The sequence below is a fragment of the Exophiala oligosperma genome (genome assembly GCF_000835515.1).
Source record: "Exophiala oligosperma strain CBS 72588 unplaced genomic scaffold supercont1.9, whole genome shotgun sequence".
In the NCBI taxonomy this organism is placed as follows: Eukaryota; Fungi; Ascomycota; class Eurotiomycetes; order Chaetothyriales; family Herpotrichiellaceae; genus Exophiala; species Exophiala oligosperma.
Genome location: NW_015622826.1, coordinates 131780 through 154056, shown reverse-complemented (window position 1 = coordinate 154056; position 22277 = coordinate 131780). Strand labels below are relative to the sequence as shown.

General features: G+C 49.7%; 6 protein-coding genes across 6 annotated transcripts; 4 read left to right on the top strand and 2 right to left on the bottom strand.

Annotated features, from left to right (window-relative positions):
• Positions 1-320: 320 nt before the first annotated feature.
• Positions 321-2759, top strand: PV06_08666 (uncharacterized protein). The gene is made up of 2 exons (XM_016410022.1): positions 321-765; positions 822-2759. Exons 1-2 carry the CDS (start codon positions 481-483, stop codon positions 2229-2231), a joined length of 1695 nt encoding a protein of 564 aa, XP_016259044.1. The 5' UTR covers positions 321-480; the 3' UTR covers positions 2232-2759.
• A 215-nt stretch (positions 2760-2974) lies between these two features.
• On the top strand, positions 2975-4025 carry PV06_08665 (uncharacterized protein). Its single transcript, XM_016410021.1, has one exon. The coding sequence runs from the start codon at positions 3094-3096 to the stop codon at positions 3850-3852; it is 759 nt and encodes a 252-aa protein (XP_016259043.1). The 5' UTR covers positions 2975-3093; the 3' UTR covers positions 3853-4025.
• A 297-nt stretch (positions 4026-4322) lies between these two features.
• PV06_08664 (uncharacterized protein) lies at positions 4323-7820 on the top strand. The gene has a single exon (XM_016410020.1). The coding sequence runs from the start codon at positions 4485-4487 to the stop codon at positions 7734-7736; it is 3252 nt and encodes a 1083-aa protein (XP_016259042.1). The 5' UTR covers positions 4323-4484; the 3' UTR covers positions 7737-7820.
• Positions 7821-7843: 23 nt separating this feature from the next.
• Positions 7844-8819, bottom strand: PV06_08663 (uncharacterized protein; the record flags this gene model as incomplete). The annotated part of the gene is made up of 1 exon (XM_016410019.1): positions 7844-8819. The coding sequence occupies one exon, from the start codon at positions 8817-8819 to the stop codon at positions 8253-8255; it is 567 nt and encodes a 188-aa protein (XP_016259041.1). The 3' UTR covers positions 7844-8252.
• Positions 8820-9103: 284 nt separating this feature from the next.
• Positions 9104-14517, top strand: PV06_08662 (uncharacterized protein). The gene has a single exon (XM_016410018.1). The coding sequence runs from the start codon at positions 9182-9184 to the stop codon at positions 12698-12700; it is 3519 nt and encodes a 1172-aa protein (XP_016259040.1). The 5' UTR covers positions 9104-9181; the 3' UTR covers positions 12701-14517.
• Positions 13037-22268, bottom strand: PV06_08661 (uncharacterized protein). The gene is made up of 5 exons (XM_016410017.1): positions 22090-22268; positions 21979-22026; positions 21889-21931; positions 15707-21838; positions 13037-15654 (listed from the first exon to the last, which is right to left on the bottom strand). The coding sequence occupies exons 1-5, from the start codon at positions 22121-22123 to the stop codon at positions 13149-13151; spliced, it is 8763 nt and encodes a 2920-aa protein (XP_016259039.1). The 5' UTR covers positions 22124-22268; the 3' UTR covers positions 13037-13148.
• Between the last annotated feature and the right edge of the window lie 9 nt (positions 22269-22277).

Below are 22277 nucleotides of genomic sequence, written 5' to 3'. Positions count from 1 at the left end.
AAGATTGATTGGCGCGGTTAAGAAGATGTTAATTCCGATCGGAAGCAAATTTCGCCGGGTCGCCCGTCCCACTCTTTTCCACTCTTTCTCCAGAAGCTTAGATTTTCTTAGGTAGAAGAAGAAACAAAAGGTCGAACGGGATGCTGTACCCTGGACTTTGACGGGCCCGAAATGACTGTTACAGTCCGCCATGGGGCAAAACGTGAGTGAATGGATACGAGTCATCGCGCAATAGACCACCTAGACATTTCCAGGAGAAAAGATATGAAAAAGACTTCACACCCAGCCAGCATTCTTTATTGATGTTGTTGTTGTTGTCCTCCTGTTCGTGCTCGCCTACGACTACGCCTTACCTTCTGTTCTCTCCTTACCTCGTCTTCCTTGTGCCTTGCCTTGCTTTGCCTCGCTCTCTTGACAAGTAGCCGTTGATCGTCATATCCCCATTACTCGTCCTCTCCGTCACGGCACTCTCACAACACCATGGCTGCTGAGGACAGTCCAACACAACCAGTCGTCGACGAGAAGACCGCCCAGGACCCCGTGCGTTCTCAATCGTTGGCGTCAGATAGGCCCCAGGAGGACGAGGCTGCCGCTCTCGAAAGAGTCACCAGCCAGGCCGATGTCTATCCACAAGGTCTGAAATTGGTGTCGGTCCTCCTGAGCATTTATCTATCCGTATTTCTCGTGGCGCTGGATCGGACTATCATTGCCACGGCACTCCCAAGAATTACCGATGAATTCAACAGTTTTGGTGATATTGGCTGGGTATGATTGCTCTCTCTGGTGGTAATTGGCAACACGCCACTGACAATTCCTGACAGTACAATGCTGGGTTTTTGCTGCCCACTACTGCTCTCCAACTCTTCTTCGGACGTCTATACACATTCTACTCGCCAAAGTGGATTTTTATGAGCCTGGTCGGCGTCTTCGAAATTGGTTCGGCTGTCTGCGGTGCCGCACCGAACTCGATCGGCTTCATCTGGGGACGAGCTGTGGCAGGACTCGGTGCTGGGGGTTTGTTCAACGGAGCCATGATCTTGATGATGTACGCAGCTCCTCTGGAAAAACGTCCCACTTACATGGGCTTGCTTGGTGCGGTTTTTGGTGTAGCCTCCGTGGCAGGACCACTGTTGGGAGGTGTCTTCACCACCAGTGTCACCTGGAGATGGTGCTTCTACATCAATCTGCCAATCGGTGCCTTGGTCTTGGTCTTTCTGTTCTTCGCTATTGACAACACCAAGCCGGCCCTCGGCGACCTCCCGTTCAAGGAGAAGCTCCAGCGGGTCGATATTCCCGGCACTCTCATCTTCATCCCCTGTATGGTATGTCTTCTTCTGGCGCTACAATGGGGCGGACAACAGTATGCATGGAGTGATGGCCGCATCATTGCCCTGTTTGTCCTGTTCGGCGTCTTACTCATGGTGTTCATTGCCATTCAAATCTGGCGGCAAGAGTCAGCAACCGTACCACCACGCATCATGATGAAGAGAACGATTGCTGCGGGCATGTTCTACGCCTTCTGCCTGGGTGCCTCGTTTATGCTCATCGTCTACTATTTGAGCATCTGGTTTCAGGCCATCAAGGGCGACTCTGCCATCAGAGCTGGTATTTCCACTCTTCCATTCATCCTGGCGCTGGTCATAGCATCCATCATTTCCGGAGTTTTCGTCAGCCGGATTGGTTATTATATGCCATCCATCATTGCCGGCGGTATCTTGACACCCATTGGTGCTGGACTGTTTACTCTTTTTGATATAAACACATTGCACCCCATGTGGATTGGTGTTCAGGTCCTGTACGGCTTTGGTGTCGGCCTAGGTCTTCAGCAGACCAACATTGCCGCTCAGGCTGTTTTGGACAAGAAGGACGCTCCGACCGGAGTTTCTGTCGTGTTCTTTGGACAAGGTCTTGGAGGTACCATTTCCGTTGCAATGGGCCAAAACATCCTCGACAACAAATTGATATCAGGATTGAAGGGCGTCAATGGTATTCGACCCCAAGATGTTGCAAGTACTGGCGCGACTAGCCTACGCAAAGTCTTCACAGCCCAACAACTACCGATGGTTCTCAAGGTCTATAACCACTCACTCGTGATTGTCTTCTATGTTGGACTGGCATTTGCATTGGCAGCGCTGATGGGCGGCATCTGGATGGAATGGAAGAGCGTAAAGAAACCAAAAGCCGATAACAAGGAAGCCCCAAGAGATGAGGAGGCTGAATCCTCGACATGAGAGATCATTACTCCTTGACCACATCCGAAAAGCAAGGTGTCAAAACCAGCCATATGCTACAAGCATACCGACAAAGTTATGGTCTTCAGGACACAAAACTGTTGATACCAGAACATATCTGAACAGACGCGAGACTTTGTCTCTATCGACTGCCGAGGGGACAGATCTGAACAGACACCATTACACGCCAGCGACATCATTTCGACTGGATGATGAAGCTGAATTGAAGTCGGAAAAGTGCAATACTTGATGCCATCATATGTTGGCTCAAGTCATCATTTTACGATCTGGTTTGCGAGCAGGCCGACAATGTGCACCAATCGTATACTTGGGTGTGTGCCTGCCATGGCGATGCCATGCTATGGCCAACGTCAATTGACATACTCGGTTCGGCTTCCCAGCCCACCAGTATTTCGGAGACAACTGTATGATATTTACTGAGGGAGCTGGCCTGTGAGGTATTGAAACTCTACTCAAGCTAATGGGCCTCTTTTGCGTATACGCATAAGCAACCCAACAAAATTCGCCGATAATAGATGTGTTAATAGCAAAAGGTAATAGACAAACCTATGCATACATCGACCTCCCAATCTCAACTTAGTTGACTTAATGATATGTACATTTACAATGTCTCCATAGTAGACTCCGTATTTTTAGGTGTTGACACTGATCGAGACGCCGCTTTAAATTGAATTTATTCTCAACACTTTACGGAGTAAATCTACGGAGTGCCGCACTCATACCTTTGCCCGTACCCAAACACCTTGAATTGTGGTTCTCTTCTGCCAGTCTGTCTTCTAGGATGCTCTAAGATCCGGCCCTGATTCTTACCATCTTCTGGCTGTCACTTCTACATTCAAGCATGGACAACAACATTAATCAATCTCGTCCACCAGGCGAACGCCGGCCACCTGCCCAACGTCGCCCACCTTCTCGCGCCTCTGAACCCAGCCTGACCTCGCAATACCTAATAGTGTACAACGCACTCTGCCTCGTCCTCTGGTCTACCGTGACGTTACGGGCCGCCCTTCTCATTCCAACGCTCCTCACGTTCGGCAAACTCGAGAACCTCTTCGATGCGCTGTTTCCGCTGTTGAAATGGACCCAGACAATCGCCCTGTTAGAGATCGTCCATGCTCTGGTTGGTCTTGTCCGCGCCAGCCCGTTGACGACGGCAATGCAGGTTGCTTCGCGCATCTTGGTCGTTTGGGTCGTGCTTGAGATGTTCCCCCAAATCGTTCTTACTACCAATATATACGGCCGCTCTGCACCGGGTTCGACTACGGGTCCGATCGCGTTTGCAGGGATCATTACAGCATGGGGGATCACAGAAATTATTCGTTACGGGTTCTTCGTGTGGAAAGCAGCCGTCAGCGAGAGAGTCCCTGCTGCCCTGACGTGGTTGAGATACAACACCTTCTTCGTGCTGTACCCGATCGGCATCACGAGCGAGTGCTTGCTCATGTATCTCGCCCTCACGCCGGCGCAGAAACAAGGGAAGAACGTAGATTGGTTGCTGAAGGCCGTGCTGGGAGTATATGTACCGGGAAGTTATATCTTGTACACGCACATGATGAGGCAGAGGAGGAAGGTCATGAAAGGAAAAGGGAAATCCGCATAAATATACAAGGCGAAATGGGGAGTCTCCCGTTGATGCTGTCAAATTTTGTCCCGCTGTTCTGTTGGACTTAGCCCGCACGAAGCGTCCTTGCCAGCTTTATGATCATAGGAATGATGACTTGCGTTCATGTTAGCTGGTCAACCCTCGTTCCCGCCAGAATTCCAGGATCATTGTAAATGTCGTCCACCCGACGGACTAAGCATTGTGGCTGCATCACATAGATAAAACGCGTAGGTGAATCTGACCTCCCAGAACATGTATGAGTCACATTAAGCGGGCCTGACTGGGCTTATCTGTAACTCCAGATACCACTGATGAGTAGATACGAATATTCATCCTTAGATGAATTCTGAAAATGTTCCAGATGCCATATTGGGCATTTCTCTTTCCGACTCTGTAAAACAAAGTTGTGGAGAAAAACATTTGGAGACTTGAAAAAGTGCGTCATAAGAATCGAAGTATTTCACGAATGATCAAAGCACCGCAAGTCCTGGATTTGTACAACCATATACACCCGTTGATCCTCGTGAGCGTTATCCCAACACGGATACATACTAGGCGGCCGACAGCACTCATTACTGCCGCTGCCACAAGTCTTTCGTTTTCATGGTTCCTCAATTATAGCCCTCACCATGCCAGCAATACCACCCTCCCAACTCATTTCCCTGCAATCCAACTCCCAAAATATAAGAAACATTTGTATCCTAGCCCATGTTGACCACGGCAAGACCTCACTGACCGACTCCCTCATCGCCACTAATGGCATCATATCGCCCAAGATGGCGGGAAAAGTCCGCTATCTGGACTCGAGGCCGGACGAGCAAATCCGTGGTATCACTATGGAGAGCAGCGCAATCAGTTTATATTTTAGCATGATGCGCCGAGCGCAGGAGAACGACTCGCCGAAGAAGGAGGAATACTTGATCAATCTGATCGACAGTCCTGGACATATCGATTTTTCCTCCGAAGTGTCTACTGCCTCAAGACTGTGCGATGCTGCGGTTGTGCTCGTGGATGCGGTGGAGGGAGTATGTTCCCAGACTGTGACGGTGCTACGACAGGTATGGATTGAGAAACTCAAGCCACTCCTGGTCATAAACAAGATCGATAGACTGGTTACGGAGTTGAAAATGAGTCCGGCCGAAGCCTACTCACACCTGGAAAGGGTTCTTGAAGGCGTGAACGCTGTTATTGGCGGCTTCTTTGCCGGCGAGAGAATGGAAGAGGATCTGTTGTGGAGAGAGAAGTTGGACCAGAAACGTGCTGCGAAAGAGCAGCAGAAGCAGGATGCGTTAAGCGAGACCACGACCGAATCTGATCTAGATCAACAATTCGAAGAACGAGACGATGAAGACTTGTACTTTGCGCCGGAGAAGAACAATGTCATTTTTGCGAGCGCCATTGATGGATGGGCATTTACGGTCCGTCAGTTCGCTAGTATCTACGAAAAGAAACTGGGCATCAAGAGGTCGGTACTAGAGAAGGTACTCTGGGGGGACTTCTACCTGGATCCCAAAACAAAGAAGGTATTGGGCCAGAAACACTTGAAGGGAAGGAACCTTAAACCTATATTTGTTCAGCTCGTGCTCGATCCGATTTGGCAAGTCTACAATGCAACGGTGGGCGTCAGTGGTGAGCGTGGGGATCTTGCGCTACTGGAGAAGATCACAAAGTCACTGTCGATTAAACTACCACCACATATTGCGAAGTCTCGAGATCCCAAGACCATACTGCAAGCTGTGTTTGCGTCATGGCTGCCGTTGTCGACGGCCCTACTCGTCTCGGTGATCGAATACTTGCCCAGTCCACCCAGTGCTCAGGCAACAAGAATGCCGGAGTTGATCGAAGACTTGGTCAGTACGAGGTATATCGACGATAAGGTCAAAGAGTCGATGGTTGGTTTCAACACCGAGGCAGCGGCACCCGTGGTGGCATATGTCAGCAAGATGGTAGCGATTCCGGAGAGTGAACTACCCTCGAAGAGGAGGAAACTTGGGGCAGCACTCACAGCAGACGAAGCAAGAGAGCTTGCTAGACGCAAGCGTGCAGAAATCGCCAAGGCACAGGCCGAAGCTGAAGGTAGCAGTGACATGGATGGAATTACCAATGGTATAAGAAATACCAGGATAGGTGAAGAGGTCGAAGATGACGTGACGCCCGAGCAACCTGAAGACCCAGAGCATCTGATTGGGTTCGCGCGGTTGTTCTCAGGCTCATTATCAGTCGGGGACGAGGTTTATGTTTTGCCGCCGAAATTCAACCCTGCATTCCCACACGCATCGCCTGAGCCGAAGAAAGTGCCTATCACAGCTCTGTATCTTCTAATGGGTCGGTCGCTAGAGCCGTTGGAGAAGGTTCCTGCCGGTGTCGTATTCGGCATTGAAGGCTTAGAAGGACACATCCTCAAAACTGGTACGTTATGTTCCCAGATCGAAGGCGGTGTCAATCTCGCGGGAGTGTCGACTCTAAGCCAGCCTATCGTTCGTGTCGCCCTCGAGCCGACAAACCCAATGGATCTGAACAAGATGATACAAGGCCTGAAGCTTTTGGAAAAGAGCGATCCATGCGCCGTATACGAGCAGATGGAGAGTGGTGAACATGTCATTCTAACAGCTGGCGAACTTCACCTGGAACGATGTCTGAAAGATCTTCGAGAGCGGTTTGCAAGATGTGACATCCAACCAGGCGAACCAATTGTGCCGTATCGCGAGACTATCGTGAAGGCGGAGGAGATGGAGGCACCCAAGACGAAAGATCCAAGAGGTACAGCACTTGCTGTGACAGCTTCAAAGACAGTGACTGTGAGGTTGAGAGTACGACCGCTTCCTCAAACCGTTACCGAGTTCTTGATCAAGCATGGGCCATCTCTCCGACGGCTGTATGCTGAAAAGCAGGCTCTAGAGGATGGTGTCGAGGTGGAAAAAGAGGAAGTAGTAGACCTTGGCAACGAGATGGGCAATGAGCGAAGTACCTTGTCACTGCAAGAATTCAGAAAGCAATTACAAGATGTATTTGATGATTTAAAGGAGGACAGGGAAGCCTGGACGAAAGTCATCTCACGAATATGTGCCTTTGGGCCGCGGAGAGTAGGGCCGAATCTACTCATCGACGCTACGGGAACAAATACCTGCAAAAGATTCCTGCTAGAATTGGATGAAGCGAAGGGAAATGGCGAGAATGTAACAAACGGACACGACGATGATGAAGCAAGTAACGTTATGACGAAAGCGACGCACGACTTTTCAGACACGATTGCATATGCATTCCAGCTTGCAACCGCCCAGGGACCACTGTGTCGAGAGCCTACACAAGGCGTCGCGGTTTTCTTGGAAGAAATAATCCACCAGCCGGCCGACGATGCCGATGCGAGCACTGAATCTGGACGGTTAACAGGAGAACTCATCACCAGTGTGCGAGAGAGTATCCGTTCAGGTTTTCTCGACTGGTCGCCTCGGATATTGCTTGCCATGTACTCTTGCACTATCCAAGCGACTCCAGAGGTCTTGGGCAAGGTGTACAGTGTACTAACTCGGCGAAGGGGTTCGATCCTGAGCGAGTCGTTGTTGGAAGGCACACCGTACTTTACAATCGAGGCGACGCTACCCGTCGCAGAGAGTTTCGGCTTCAGCGAAGAGATAAGAAAACGAACATCCGGTCTGGCACAGCCTATGCTTCAGTTCATTGGATTTGAGATGATCGACGACGTCGACCCCTTTTGGGTACCAAGGAGTGAGGAGGAATTGGAGGACCTGGGCGTCCACGGTGAGAGAGAGAACGTGGCGAAGAAGTATGTGGATGGCGTGAGACGACGAAAGGGTCTGCTTGTGAGAGCGGCACGCGGTGGGAGAGACGCAGAGAAACAAAAGACTTTGAAATCGAATTAGACCATGTTGGGTGTGACGAGGTAGCCAAATGACGTTGATACGATACCTGCAAAGAATTGAATAAAATGAAGACATGAAGCAGACATGCCGTGAAAGATCCTCCCTATCAATACATCATATCGTGAGACTCGTCTCATCCTTGGTTCTCAGCGAGACGTCCTCAGTGTACATTGCATAGTAAATACGACACCTGCTGCAAGTCTGTAGTATACATGTCGAAGATGTCGCGTTTCTCGTAGCTGTGCGTCGGTCGGGATGATGTTCTACGACATAAGGCCTTAGAATCATCATACCTTCGACTCCGCCATGATACCATGGCAACTGGTCGGTGTGACTGAGCCTGTCATGAACTCTTTCTGTCGTCGAAGCTTCATTCTGCTTGATCGCAACGATCCTGTTCTGGGGCGATGACTGAAATGGCTTATCTCATAGCTCCATGTGTCTTGAGCGGGTCGCAAATCCTGAACCTCAAAAGATCGATGCCTTCGTGTTCGTGATGACCAGTTCGGATTATACTCAACCATCCGCGTCATCAAACGACAATTTAATCTTCTTGCCCTTTTTCTTGACCTGATCCTTCTTCTTTGGTGATTTGGCTTCGGCGTCATCCGGGTCTTCCAGCCTTGATCTCTGTGACTTCTTCACAATCGACTGACCATCTACATTCACTTCTCCTCGGTCGTCAACCTCATCACTCGTCACCACCTTTCCGACTTTCCTCTTCTTGGCGTTGGCGGACGATCCGATTTCCGTGACTTTTTGTCTCTCGTTTTGATGTTGCTGTTCCTGTTTTCCATCTTGACCATTGTCGTCGCCATTCTCCGTATTTGGCTGCCGTTCAAGTTCGGGATCGTCGCCTTCCCTCTGTCTCCTCTCGAATTCGGCCTTTTCTACCGTTTCGCCTGACTCGTCCACGATGAGTGGATCGTCTTCATCCCCGTCTCCGGTTTTCAGACGGTCTTTCTTGGGTCTGGCTATTTGAACATTCGATCTTCCGTCCAACCCAGCGTATTGTCCTTTCAGTTTACGGAGAAAGGATGGCTCTTGTTTGTCGTAGTGTAGGTTTTTGGAGTTGAATGACATTGTTATTCGATTTACTCGAGCGGAGTCCTCGAAATTGAAAAACCTATTGCGAATACAGCGTAATGACTGTATCCTGCAGCAATAGTATTTCAAGTTCGATCTGTATCGACAAACCTCGAGGTTGGATAATTGCTTTCAATGCAAAAGGTATCAGCGGCCATAGTCTACGACATGCTTTGGTGAAATCGCCTTGGTTAAACATCGGATCTTAGATAAGATAAGATTATGAAGTGCGACTATTGGATTTTGCCTCTCCTGACTGACTACTTCGAACCCCCCAAGACGTCAAAGAGTTGTGTCTCTTATCTGTCACCACCGTGGCCTTCACAATGACCATCTCAGCCCAAACGACGGTCGCATAGATGTTGTGGCCTCCTGCGCCTGCGCAGTGCGCGCGAGGCTATATCAGAACCTCCCAGAAGTTCAGACTACGACAGCCGTATGCACTTCGAGCGGCCGCCATCCTCCGACGATACTATGCGAGTGACGTTGTCGATACCAGCCCCTCTGCTGCCAGCGACAAAAACAACACCCTCGCGCGCCCGTCGCACCCCAGATACAATGACATCGGAGTACAGCAGTTGAGCGACTATGTACATCCTCAAGTCTTTCCCGCAGGTGCCACGCGACCACGAGCGGATCTCGTCGAGTTGTCCAAAGACCATTTGCGACGCCATGAGTTGCTGGGAAAGAACCAAGATAATGCGCCGTCCATCGGATTGGACACTCCTCCCATCTTCGGGACCTCGCTGGACGAGCATTTTACCAGGTTGGGTATGGACGCTTCGGAACCATATCTGTCCTACGGTAAAGCCTTTGTGAGGGCCAACACACCCGAAAGACCGCGAAGATGGGTTATCAGAAGTGGTTGGACAAAGTACAACTCGGACATGACGACCGAAGAGGTGGATGCGCCGGACGAGACCATGTTGTCATTCGATGTCGAAACAATGTGGAAGGAAACACCCTTCGCGGTCATGGCAACGGCCGCGAGCCCGTCTGCGTGGTACGCATGGATATCGCCCTATCTTCTCGGAGAATCAGACAACCCCCGGCAACTGATACCTTTGGGCGACCCGACGAAACCGCGGATTGTAGTCGGGCACAATATTGGCTATGATCGAGCAAGAGTCAAGGAAGAGTACGACCTAAAGCAGTCGAAGAATTTCTTCATCGACACAATGTCGTTACATGTCGCTGTGAACGGAATGTGCTCGAGACAGAGGCCGACGTGGATGAAACACAAGAAGAATAGAGATCTCAGGGACAAGATGGCCGGCGATCACAACTCCCTCGAACTACAAAGAATGCTGGAGAACAAGATGTTGAGCGAGGAAGAGGAGGAATTGTGGGTGGGGAGAAGTTCCATCAACTCTCTCCGTGATGTCGCAAAATTCCATTGCGGCGTGACCATCGACAAGAGCCAACGAGACTTTTTTGGCGAGCTCGATCGTGACGGTATCCGCGAAAGAATCGACGAGCTGCTCGACTATTGTGCCGCAGACGTGGCCATCACCCACAGAGTCTTCCAGAAAGTGTTTCCGAATTTTCTGGAGACATGCCCTCATCCAGTCAGCTTTGGTGCCTTGAGACATCTCTCGTCTGTCATCCTGCCCGTTGATGAGTCGTGGGATCAGTATTTAAAAAGAGCCGAGGGCACATATCAGCAAAGGCTGAAGGATGTCGAAGACAGGTTAATCCAGCTGTCGGAGGCAGCACTAGCAGTCAAAGAGAAGCCAGAGGTCTACACGACAGACCCATGGCTTAACCAGCTGGACTGGTCAGGGCAGGAGATCAAGTATAAAAAGACGAGGAAGAAGGGCGAGGCGCCCGTTCCTGTTGCTCGTCAGAAGAAGCCAGGTGCACCTAACTGGTACAGAGACCTCTTCACCTCCAACACTTCCCCTCTCAACTTGACTGTCCGAACTAGAATCGCTCCGATACTGCTCAAGCTCTCATGGGATGGATATCCTCTCATCTGGTCCGACAAACACGGATGGACCTTTCGAGTCCCTCACAAGGATGTTCTCAAATACGAGAATAGCAACGTTGTGGCCTGCGACATGTCCGAGGAGACCAACGAGACACTAAAGTCTGACATGAAGAATGCTTACTTCAAACTGCCACACAAGGACGGTCCTACAGCTCGGTGTGTCACACCTTTGGCTAAAGGATACCTGCAGTATTTTGAAGCAGGGACACTATCTTCACAATTTGGGCTAGCGAAAGAGGCTCTGGAAATGAACGCATCGTGTTCATACTGGATCTCAGCTCGGGATAGAATCACATCTCAGATGGTCGTCAGAGAGGCAGATCGAGATCCTTCTCTGGCTGGCAAAACGAATCAAGGGTTCATCCTTCCTCAGATCATACCGATGGGAACTATCACCCGTCGTGCTGTGGAAAACACCTGGCTCACGGCTTCGAACGCCAAAGCCAATCGCGTAGGCTCTGAGCTGAAAGCTATGATCAAAGCTCCACCGGGATATTGCTTCGTCGGTGCCGACGTTGATAGCCAAGAACTTTGGATTGCTTCACTCGTCGGTGATGCGCAATTCCAATTACACGGTGGCAACGCGATAGGCTTCATGACCCTCGAGGGGACCAAGGCCGCCGGCACTGATCTGCACTCGAAGACGGCAAAGATTCTAGGAATCTCCCGCAACGATGCCAAGGTCTTCAACTACGGCCGCATTTACGGTGCAGGTCTCAGATTCGCGGCACAATTGCTGCGCCAATTCAATCCTCTCCTCTCTGAAAAGGAAACCAACGAGATCGCCTCACGACTCTACAAGGAGACGAAAGGAACACGGACTCGTCGGAAAGCATTCGGGGCGGGCTCGTTCTGGCGAGGCGGAACCGAGTCATTCGTCTTCAACCGCCTCGAAGAGTTTGCGGAACAAGAACGTCCTCGCACTCCGGTCCTCGGCGCCGGCATCACTGAAGCCTTGATGCGCCGTTTCATCAACCAAGGCTCGTTCATGACGTCGCGGATCAATTGGGCCATTCAATCCTCTGGAGTTGACTACCTGCATCTCCTGATCATCAGTATGGATCACCTCATCCGACGCTTCAACCTCGACGCTCGCCTCGCCATCACCGTACACGACGAGATTCGGTACCTAGTCAAGCGTGAAGACAGATACAAAGCCGCCTTGGCCCTTCAGATCAGCAATCTCTGGACGAGAGCCATGTTCAGCCAACAGATGGGCATAGAAGACTTGCCCCAGTCGTGTGCGTTCTTTTCGGCCGTCGACATCGACCACGTCCTCCGCAAGGAAGTCGACATGGACTGCGTCACGCCCAGCCACCCCGAAAATATCCCACACGGCGAGAGTCTGGACGTCAATCAACTCTTGGCGAAAGGGAGTGAAGCGTTTCTCGATCCCGCGATACAGCCCAAGACCGGACCCATCGATCTGGACAAGTACACCTATACTCCCAGGGCGAGTGTCATGTCGACGTTGAACGGTGTCGACGGTGTCGATGTAGGCTATATCCGCGCTCAGATCACGAGCGATGACAAGGAATTGAAGAGTATCATCAAGGATGCCGAGAAGGCCGATTCGGGGTTGTCGAATGAAGGCGGAAAAGAAAACGACAACGATAGTGCCGGCGGGGCGACAACATCACCAACAAAACTTCCCAAAGCTCCACGTGGACGTCGTCCCAAACCAAAAGTCCCCATCCCACCTCACGCTCAGCCCCAGAGGGCAATGTTGATGGAGGTAGAGGACCGGTGGAACCTGGGATACGCCAAGACTTTCGGTGGCAGTCCTGCAAACGGAAGCGGAACAAACAAGGCGGCACCATGGCTGGCCGATAAGAAATCGACGAGCCCGTTGACGTACAAGTTGTCACAGGACGGTTGGGAGGTTTGAGCCGAGTTGATTGGGTGAGATTCAAGTGGCCTTCTGATTTGTTACATGAGCACGGCTATTCCACAAAAAAAAATATCTGGCGATCGTCTAGACAACTTTGGGTGTAACGATGTGGTCTTTCGGACATCAGTGTTGGCCGGGCGGAAAGTACATCATGTACATTATACCATCACGGTTTATGATATGTCTTGTAATATCAGACAAGAAAAAAGAACAGAGGTGGCGACGCCTGTACAATAAATAATCATTTGTACCGATTTCTGGTTACCACTTCCCGTGTCATGATGGAAATAAAAGAAAAACCCAGAGAGGGTCGAAACACATCAATTTTATTTTGTCTACCTCTTGAAGGCCCCGAAAACCCCCAATTCAACTTGACAGTCTCTTCTGCATTTTCGATTGCATATTCAACATTTCTTCTCATCTTGAAATCTTCATCGGTCACGCACTACGCATAAGCCGCCCATCCACAAAACAACGCTGCAAGGTTTCTTTCATCCGTCGCTTGTCGGATCAGTTCATTCACGGTGGCCTCCACGCTCAACGCTTTGCCCAGTTTCTTCGCGACGATGGTCAAGGCACGGTCTGCCTCGCTAGGCTCATTGGCTTCTCTTCGACTCGCCAAATCATGTGGCAACATACCACCGCCACCACCATCGACACCGGCGGCAACAGAGGCACCAGCGCCGGCACCTGCTGCGGTGGCTTCGGCTTGTTCGTTGTTTTCTTGCATCCTCTGTAGTCGCAAGGGCGAGATGGACCACGTGTGCAAGGGATCGTACCTGAGCACATCCAAGATGGTCATGATGGATTCTTGGTCCACACGCAACGCTTCGAGCGTGAAATTGCAGCACCGCCGAAAAACACCCTCGACGCCGGTCAGACCCATACCGTCGACCAGGTCTCGTGTCAAACGGAAGGGCACGACTTCTGGAATCGGCAAGACTCGACCCGCTTCAAACGCCACGCCCAAATCGATGTGGACCACTTCACCCGAGTTCTCGTCGAGGAGGATATTGTGGCCGTGTCGATCACCAAGCCCCAGAACATGACCGAGGATGCTGACCGCGGCCATGGAGCGGCTGTAGTTCAATCTCTTGTAGAACCAATCGTCGGGATCGGGGAATCTCTCCATGAAGAAGAAGCGCATGACTGGATGAAAGTTGGCCGTGACAGTTCGGTAGGTACGGAGACGTTGCTCCAGACCTTTCGTCTGAACTTCCGCAATCTCTTTCCTGCATTTGTTGGGCTTGTAGTCCTTCGGGAAGAAGCGTTCATGGGCTGGTAGAAGGTAGTCATGCAGTGGGAGAGTGTCTTTGACGAACTCAATGATACCCGAATTCGTTGTCAAGGGAATGACTTTGTATGTTCGAATGTCCAAATTCCGCTGTCGAGTGGCACGGTGGTCTTTGAGAAGATCCGAAACTTGTTGAAAGACTTGTTCCATGATCGCATCTTGACGTAAATCATCATTTCCGCTTTTGAGAAGCATCTTGTATCGCTGCCCATCGGAAGCAGTCATGGTGACGATCTTGGGATTCGACAACCCACCAGCGATAGAAATCATTGGGTCGAACTTTACAAATGTAGGCACACTCGAATAGTCGTGATCAGGCCGGAGAGGGATATTCAAGGTTGGCGGAGCGATCCTAGTGTGAGCCTCGGATAAGACGTTCTCAAGTTTCTGACCAGATTGCAGTTTCCGTAGTTGAATTTTCGAGCCCTGTCGTTTCTCCTTCTCTGAAAGGCTCTCCGAAGCAACTCGGTGGAATTGGATGCAAGAGTTGTGGAGCGCCACCCAGATTGCAGCTGAGACACTCTTCTTGTTGACTATTTCAGACAGTCTGATGGCGGCATGGTTGCGAGAGACAGCAACCTCATCTTGTTTCAGTGCCTTGCTCTTACTCGCAGCAAAAAGTTGATAGAGGCTGTGGTAGGGGTGGTCAGAGCAGATTCGAAACATCAGATCCATAAGGTTTTTTTGGAAATCATCTTTGATGTCGAGCAAGCGCGACGAAAGCTGATTGACCAGGGGGGCGAATCTAATAGTAGGCACACCAGGTAAATGTTTGCCAACCACCTTATTCGCTTCTCGACTTTCCGCTTGATTGAGCCACAAAGCCAGAAGTCGAAGAGTATCGTTCGGGTAGTCATCAGATGCCTTCATCGAAAGAAGGTAGTTCTCCAGGCAATTTAGTATGAGTTCTTCTCGATTGCTCCGCACGCGTTTCCATTCCTCATCATCAATCTTGAACCACGTTCGTGCTCTGTCCAGGTGTATCTTCAATTGTTTCTTTTGTCGATCATCACGGCTGCTCTTGTACATTTGTTCAAGTTCTCGGACCTCCTGGTCTTTGCGATCTCTGATCTTGCTGATTCTGGTAAAGTCGTCCAGATTGTCAGTGTCTTGAAGTTGCGTGTCACAGAAACTTGCAAAGTTGTGGTAAACCCTGCCAGCCTCTGATCCGTTCTCGTGGCCGCGTATCTCCTCAAACGAAGGTATAAGGTATCGGGAAATAATTTCATCTGGCTTCTCGAGGCGAGCCTCGGCGATCCTGTGACCAAGTTCAGTCAAGATGGCTGCTCTCGTGACCGGAATGGCTTGTTTGGCCGTATCATCGCGCTCCTTCAACTTTTGCAAGATGCCAATCGAAACAGCTGTTTCATCCTGGGACCACAATGTTCTTGCAAGGTCGTATCGGACGGCAACATCTACCTCCAATCCCGATTGATTGGCTACCTGATTGAGTTCTGACAAGTACAAAGTTCGATTTAGACAGAATTGTGGCACATCAAACTTGGATGCTAGCTCAAGTGAGTGTCTGGCTGCCCGAACCTCATTGCGGAGGGCTTGGTTTGGACTCAAGGAGAAAGCGGCTTGCAGATTGACGTTCCGCCGCATGGCAGCAAATGATGATTCTCTTCCATCAAGTATTGGAGACAGTCTTTCGAACCTGAATACTCAAATTAGTACGAGTGTGCTAGAACATGAGTATGATAACTTACTCGACTAGCTTGACCCGCTCATCCCTTGCCTCAATTCTCGCCCACACAACTTCCAAGTCTTCCGGACTTTTTGCCAACATGATCTGCTTGATTTCTCCACGTATGGCCAAATGTGTCAAGATATCGCTGGTCTGAGCATTGCCGGAAACGCTGGCTTCCATGTCATCAATGAGTAAAAGTAAGGATTGATCTAATTTATCGATCAAATCCTGCTTCTTGGTCGTGTGATAGAGATCTTGTAGCCAGGTGGACATGTCCTTGGAGTATGTGATTGATCGATTCATGGGCTGGACGTCCCAGTCACTGTTGGGCAGCAGTCCCATAGCAAGCTCCGTGTTGTTGCCAGAATCTTCGTAGTATTGTCTTACAGCTTCAGAAATACCTTGCATGTTTGCGGCACTCAACGAGGATGCAGTAACTTGTGCAATGGAAGCAAAAGACTGCCCCTGGTCGCCCATTCTCAACCGCGTGTCAAGCATTGCGCTGTGCAGAGAAAGCGATGTTTGGCTTGCGCCTTCATGTGTCATTTTGCTGACGACTTCAGCAAGGTCGAATTCTTGTTTTTTACCATAGAAGAAGTCAGGGTCGTCAACATTTTCATAAACTTTCGCAACCACTTCTCCAGGGACGCTTTTGGCGCTTGCAAATGACCTTCGGGACGAGCGGCCAGATTGTAGCCCGGCATACGAGTGCTGCAGTTCTAACAACAAGAGTGCTTCATGCCACATTCGGCATTCGGCCGCAGCAATGGCAGCATCACCCAAGTCAATATCGAGCCAAGAATTCCGCGCAGTAATATTGGTCTCATTTGGAAATCGGCATCTTTGCAGGTATAAGAGAGTTTGCAAAGCTAGTCGACGTGGCTTTTCGGGCGATCGTGAGCCCGAATGGAAAACACTTGTGAACCCGTGGGATAATTTGTCTTTGAATGTCTGCTGCGCATTTATCTCTCGGAGAAGAACCAGGTGCGCGGCAAATGGTAGTAAGATGTCCGCGGAACCCGAGAGTGCAAGCGCAATGGGCTTGAGAAAGCTCAAAACTGGATCGTGAGCTGCAGAGTCACTGATTTCAGCCACGATATCACTAGCCCAACTCCCATTCTCGTGGGTGGAGGAGGGCAGTCTTTCCGCAGTCAGGATACTTGGTTGTGGGAGAGGGATCGCAGGACATGGGAAATGCTTGTACTTCAGCTGATGAATCAAATCCCTTTCGACTTTTTGTTGGAGCACATCATCTTGAGATCTATCGGGCATGCCACTGAATATCAGTTGCAGAGTTTTTTCGGCATAGGCTGAGGCAGTAAAGTCGGAGCCCCATATGAGATCTAAAAGAAACTCAACAATACTGGTATAAGAATGTATGGCGTCCTGATCCGGCTCAACTTGGGTTACGTCTGAAGGATATTCGATCGATTTTTCCCTTCTAGCATTAAAGCGCAAGCCGCGCATGATATGCCCCCGGCCAATTATTTCTGCAGTCCATATGCGGAATGGCTGGTTCAAGTTGATCCTTTTGACGATTGTGCCTAAGATAGGAGAGAACTGCGCTGCTTGGAGATCATCTTCAAGAATATCATCCGAACGGCTGGTTGCAGGCTGGAAATGCTGACACAGAATACCAATAGCGATGTCAAAGTGGATATTTGTAAGTAAAGGTTCCTCTGAGGCTCTATCAGCGAGAAGAACTTGCAGCAGGCTTCCTTCGCTTGAACTTTTTGAGCTGTTCCCTGAGGATGTTATGGCTTTGGCGTGTTGCACAAGAGACTGGAAGGTCGACCTCGCCTTTTCAGTTCCCTCTGCGAGACTCATAGAGTCGAGATAATCACCAAGGTAGCTTCGAAAGGCCTGCGCCTTGTTCATTGTCGAAACGAAATGAATTTCCTGGGTCGTGCTATCTTGAGAGGAACCCATGAAGCCAATAAGAGAAGTGAAGATTGCTACACCTAAGCCAGCAATGAAGGATGGATTTTTGTTGAGATAGGCCTTCCCAGCTTTTAACAAATACTGGTAAATCGCCATTGTGTCCTCGGCACACTCAAACATCGTAAGATATGGTCGCAGATTGTGCAAAATCATTTCCAGTGGATAGCCTTCCAGGGCAACTGGGCCTGCAAGGCTGACTGCAATACGAATCTTCCGAATGATGCTACAAACATGCAACGAGCCCAGTGCTGGATATATTCTCTCGAGCAGCTGTCTATAGACATGAATCAACAAGGCGGAGGTCCAGACGTCGGTAGACTGAATATCAAGTCGTTGGTATAAGTAATTGAGTTCGTCTAACAAACATCGGGCTCTGAAAGAAGGCTGCTGAGAAAGTGGAATCTGTGTGTTTGAATCTGACATGGAGGCCATTTCTTGCCATGCACAAAGAGCAGATGTTTCGTCATTCTTCTCGAAAGATTTGTCAATTGCGCGGTCATCTTGCAGCGTTATTACCAGACGAGCGACAATCTCGGGAAGATTGTAACGTAACAGCCTCAAATAAGATTCAGATCCAAGTTGTTTACGTATCAGTTTCTCTGATCCATCGTAGATGCGCTCTTGTTTCGGTACACTGGTTTCAGACGCAAGGGTATAGGCTTCAGCATACGGAAAATGATCGGACAGAAGGGACAACCACTCTTGTTCGACAAGAACCGCAAGCTCTTCCGCATGGCTCGAGCCTCGGAGTGCAATCTGACCAACGAGTTCTGCGATATTGTCCAACGCAAGCTCCTTAAGAGAAATGTAGCTGAAAGCAAGGTAAGGAATTTGTGCCAGAGAGCCTCTACTCAGCCAAGTGTAGAATATCTGTGGAGCAAAAAGCCCAAATAAAACCCGGGGTGATTTCAGGCCAAGTGTCGTACACATCTCTGCAATGCAAGCTGTGGCCATTGGCATTGTCGATGGTACATTTGCGACCGTCTCAAAGGTATGGTAAGTGGCTTGTCGCAGTACAGTATGCCAATGAGCACCAAGTTGTGCTATGACATGGAGCCGAACGGCAATACCTTCCTTGTTATCCGGGTCAGAGGGCAGATTTTCAACGATATCGTCGAAAATAGCCTCATGTTGACTCAAAACATATTTCTCAAATATGCGGGTTAATTTCTTGCCTAACCCGTATTTCGTCGTGACATTACCAGCCTTCAAAATATGGAGTAGGCTAGTTCTGGGAGAAGGGAGCTCTTCTTCATCGAAGGATGCATTCTGTCTCATAAGCGAGTCTAGCAAGTTTGTGATGTGTAGGAGCACTCTGCGACTAGCAATTTGCTTCCCAAGAGCGGTGTTCAGAAACCAGTCGTAAATATCGAGTGCAGTTTCACGTAGATCGTCAGTCTCCTCCCGAGTTGTCCATAATCTTGAAAGACTCTGCATAGTAGAGAGACAGAAGCATAAGGCAGCTTCACACCTTTCGAATCGGTAGTCTTGCATGTACCTTTTGGCGAGGTCACCAAGGAGTCGATGAGCGTCAATACGAGTGACACCAGGGTTTAGGCCGAAAAAATCCTTGACAGCGCCACGGGCAGCGAGTAACGAATCTGGATCCAAAGACAGAATCTGATCAACAACCACAGAAGCGGTCTCGGGGTCGAGAGAACGACTTGACTTGATTACCTGTAGTGCGGTGATAAGCTCCACCTTATTTCTTGTCAGGAGCGATGATGTGTCGCTACAAAGCGGCAGATCAATCCTCATGGCACTTGAGACATTATGTTGGCCTCGCTGGCTAGATTGGGAATCCCATGTGTCTATATCCATGATTTCAAAATCAGATAGGTTTTTTGAATCTGAGCTTGTCGTATCCTGGTCGGTGACCAAGCTTGTGAGTCTCAATGCTAACTCTATCACCGGTTGGTATGCCTCAGGAGCGGCTTCATCATCGCTCTGGACAATTTTATCGTATATCTGCAAGGTCGACTCGCAGAAACGTCCGGTCACTAGTCTGCGCATGTCTTCACTCTGGTCTCTGGTAAAAGCCTCAATCGTGTCACGGCTTTTGGCGTGGGACGGATCTTGCTGAGCACTTTGAGAATGCTTGCCGGTTTTGGTCCAAACACCGGTGGCTACGGTAGATGCCACGGCCAGTATTGTTGCAATATCACTTGTGATATTGAAACCTCGCTCAGATCGTATACTTTCCCATGAACACATAAAGTCGGATAATCGGCCGTTCAGAAAGTCGATAACAGCCTTTGTGGTGTGGGAAGCTGTAACGGAGTCAATCTGAGGACTTCCATGTCCCAGGGTTTGAGCACCTTTGGGCTCATGTGGAGGGAGACAGAGAAGGTAACGCAGAAAGTCAAGATCATCAAATGGAATCAATGATGCTCGCCACAACGGGTGCGAAGGTGACCAGTCCTCTCGAGGCAAGGGTCTATCATAAGAGCCACACATAGACGTCAAAAGCAGGTACAAGAGAGAGGGTCGGCCATGAAACGCAATTTGCGAGTTGGACAGGCGATCAAGTGTAGGAGGAAGAGTCCACCTGGCGGTCAACCAACTCAGGGTTTTCAGACAGAAGTCTTCAAAGAGCTTCCCAGTCTCAAATAAACCAGATCCAAGAGCAGTAGTCAAGAGGGTCAAGGCGGTATCGGTGAATAAACAGGGTCCATTGTTAGATCCTCCGAACACAGCATTGTGGAGAGATGCTCCCGTCAGTGCAGAGCCAAGAACCTCCGTCTCCAAAATGACATTGAGAAGTTGGCAGGCTGCTCGAGCTGCCGCTGGGATAGACAATGCTCCCTGCGCAGCCTCATAAACCCGCAACCAGTCGATTGACGAACTTGTAGTGGACTGTGGAGAGACTAATACTCGTGAGAAAATCAGAAACGTCCAGGTTTGTACATTGCCATCTTCGTGAGTCAACGCCGGTATCAATTTGGAAACTCCGACAAAGAGCTTCTCATCGAGTGTGTGTGGTTGATCAAGGAGGAAAAGTAAGATCTGCAAGCTAACCAGCCTCTCCTGACCTGGACTAACTGCAGCGCTTTGTAAAACTTCGTCGAAAGGGCTTTGGGTCTTCTGCCGTTTCCGAGATGTGTCTTCAGAATACTGCTCAGGTCGCATCGATTTACCAGAGGCGACTAATCCCAAAATAAGACATGAAACGACTGAGAGGGTCATAAAGCATGACAAAGCTCGAGATGATTCTCTCAATGGTAGGAATTGTCTGAGTCGCAGCGGCTGATCACTTCCCTCGGCGTCAGGGCGCATATCGTCAAAGTGTAGGATTTCTCTCTCGTTGCGATGATGATACTCGGACAGAATGGTTCGCATGAGAGCTTCAATACGATCAACACCAACGTGTGGCCACGGCTCGCTTGTGGAGAGAAAGAAGTACCGACATGTGAATAGCGTGATGAGCATTTGTTCCCGCAGCAGACTTGACTTGCTGACCCAAAGCCTCCGTATGATCGGAATGAGCTCCATTAGCATTGACCGTATCAAGGCGACATTCTCTGTCAATGAAACAAAGATAATGTTGTTCAAGATCTCAAATAAAGGCTCTTGTCCCCGGGTAGTCGAGTTCAAAAGAGAGATCAGTACCTCGGCGATGGCTGCAGAGCGTGTTGGGACTGGTGCATTTGTCACAGATGTAAGACCTTTCAAGGCGACAGCGAGATCTTCAACGTATGAAGCAATGTCTTTTCCAAGGGTCCTCCTACTCCGTTGACTGTGGCGTATGGATAATTGCAAGCCGGATCGAGAGGCCATACTAGTCTCTCGGCTAGTCACAAGATCATCATCTACTTGGTCATCCTCAAGACCTAAGGACAATGCCTCCAGAACGAAGTCAACATAGCCTTGCCAGTTTTTAGGACGCATATGCTCTGCATGGGGAGAATATTCCAAGATGGAACGGAAGGCCTTGAGATAGTCGGTCTTGAGGGGCTTGCAGAAGGACCCATCTGACAAAGGCAAAGTGTCAACAACATGGTCTAGAACGGACAGTGCAGTTTTGAAAGACACGTTAGAAGATCCTGCCTCCACAACGAGTCTAAAGGCTGCTGCAGCGACTTCGAGACGAGATGCAGCATTATTCTTCGTCGTTGGCTTGACAGCACGGGTGAAAGCTGACTTCTCTCTGGCAATGATGGTGTAAAGCAATTCAAAGATCTTGTGGAAGACATCATCTTCTAGGACGTTGCTTGTGGGACAAGTCAGCTTATGAGATCTCAGCTCAAGTCTCGCACCTACATTCGAGATGTGGTCCTGCCTTGGCAGAGTGCGCTTTTCAAAGCTGCAAACCAAGTCAATTAAAGCAAGCAACTGCGAGAACTAACAAACCTTCAAGACCTTCGGTTCGGACACGTTGTGTATCAGCCTCTAGCTTTCCTGGTCGTCGTAGTTAGTTGACAAGGCTGAGATACGGATATGCTGGTCAAAGCCCATGCTTACCAATGGCTGCCACGATAAGTTTGACCTCCGCCATCTCTCCAGCCTCGGACGGTCAATAAATACTCCCTATCAAGGAACATTTTTCGTTCAGGCGCAGATTTATGGGGTTTCGCTGACCAGGGTATCTGATTTTTGAAGACCGACTGGTATAGTCAAACGGAAAGACGCCATAAAGCCTGTCAGGGAGA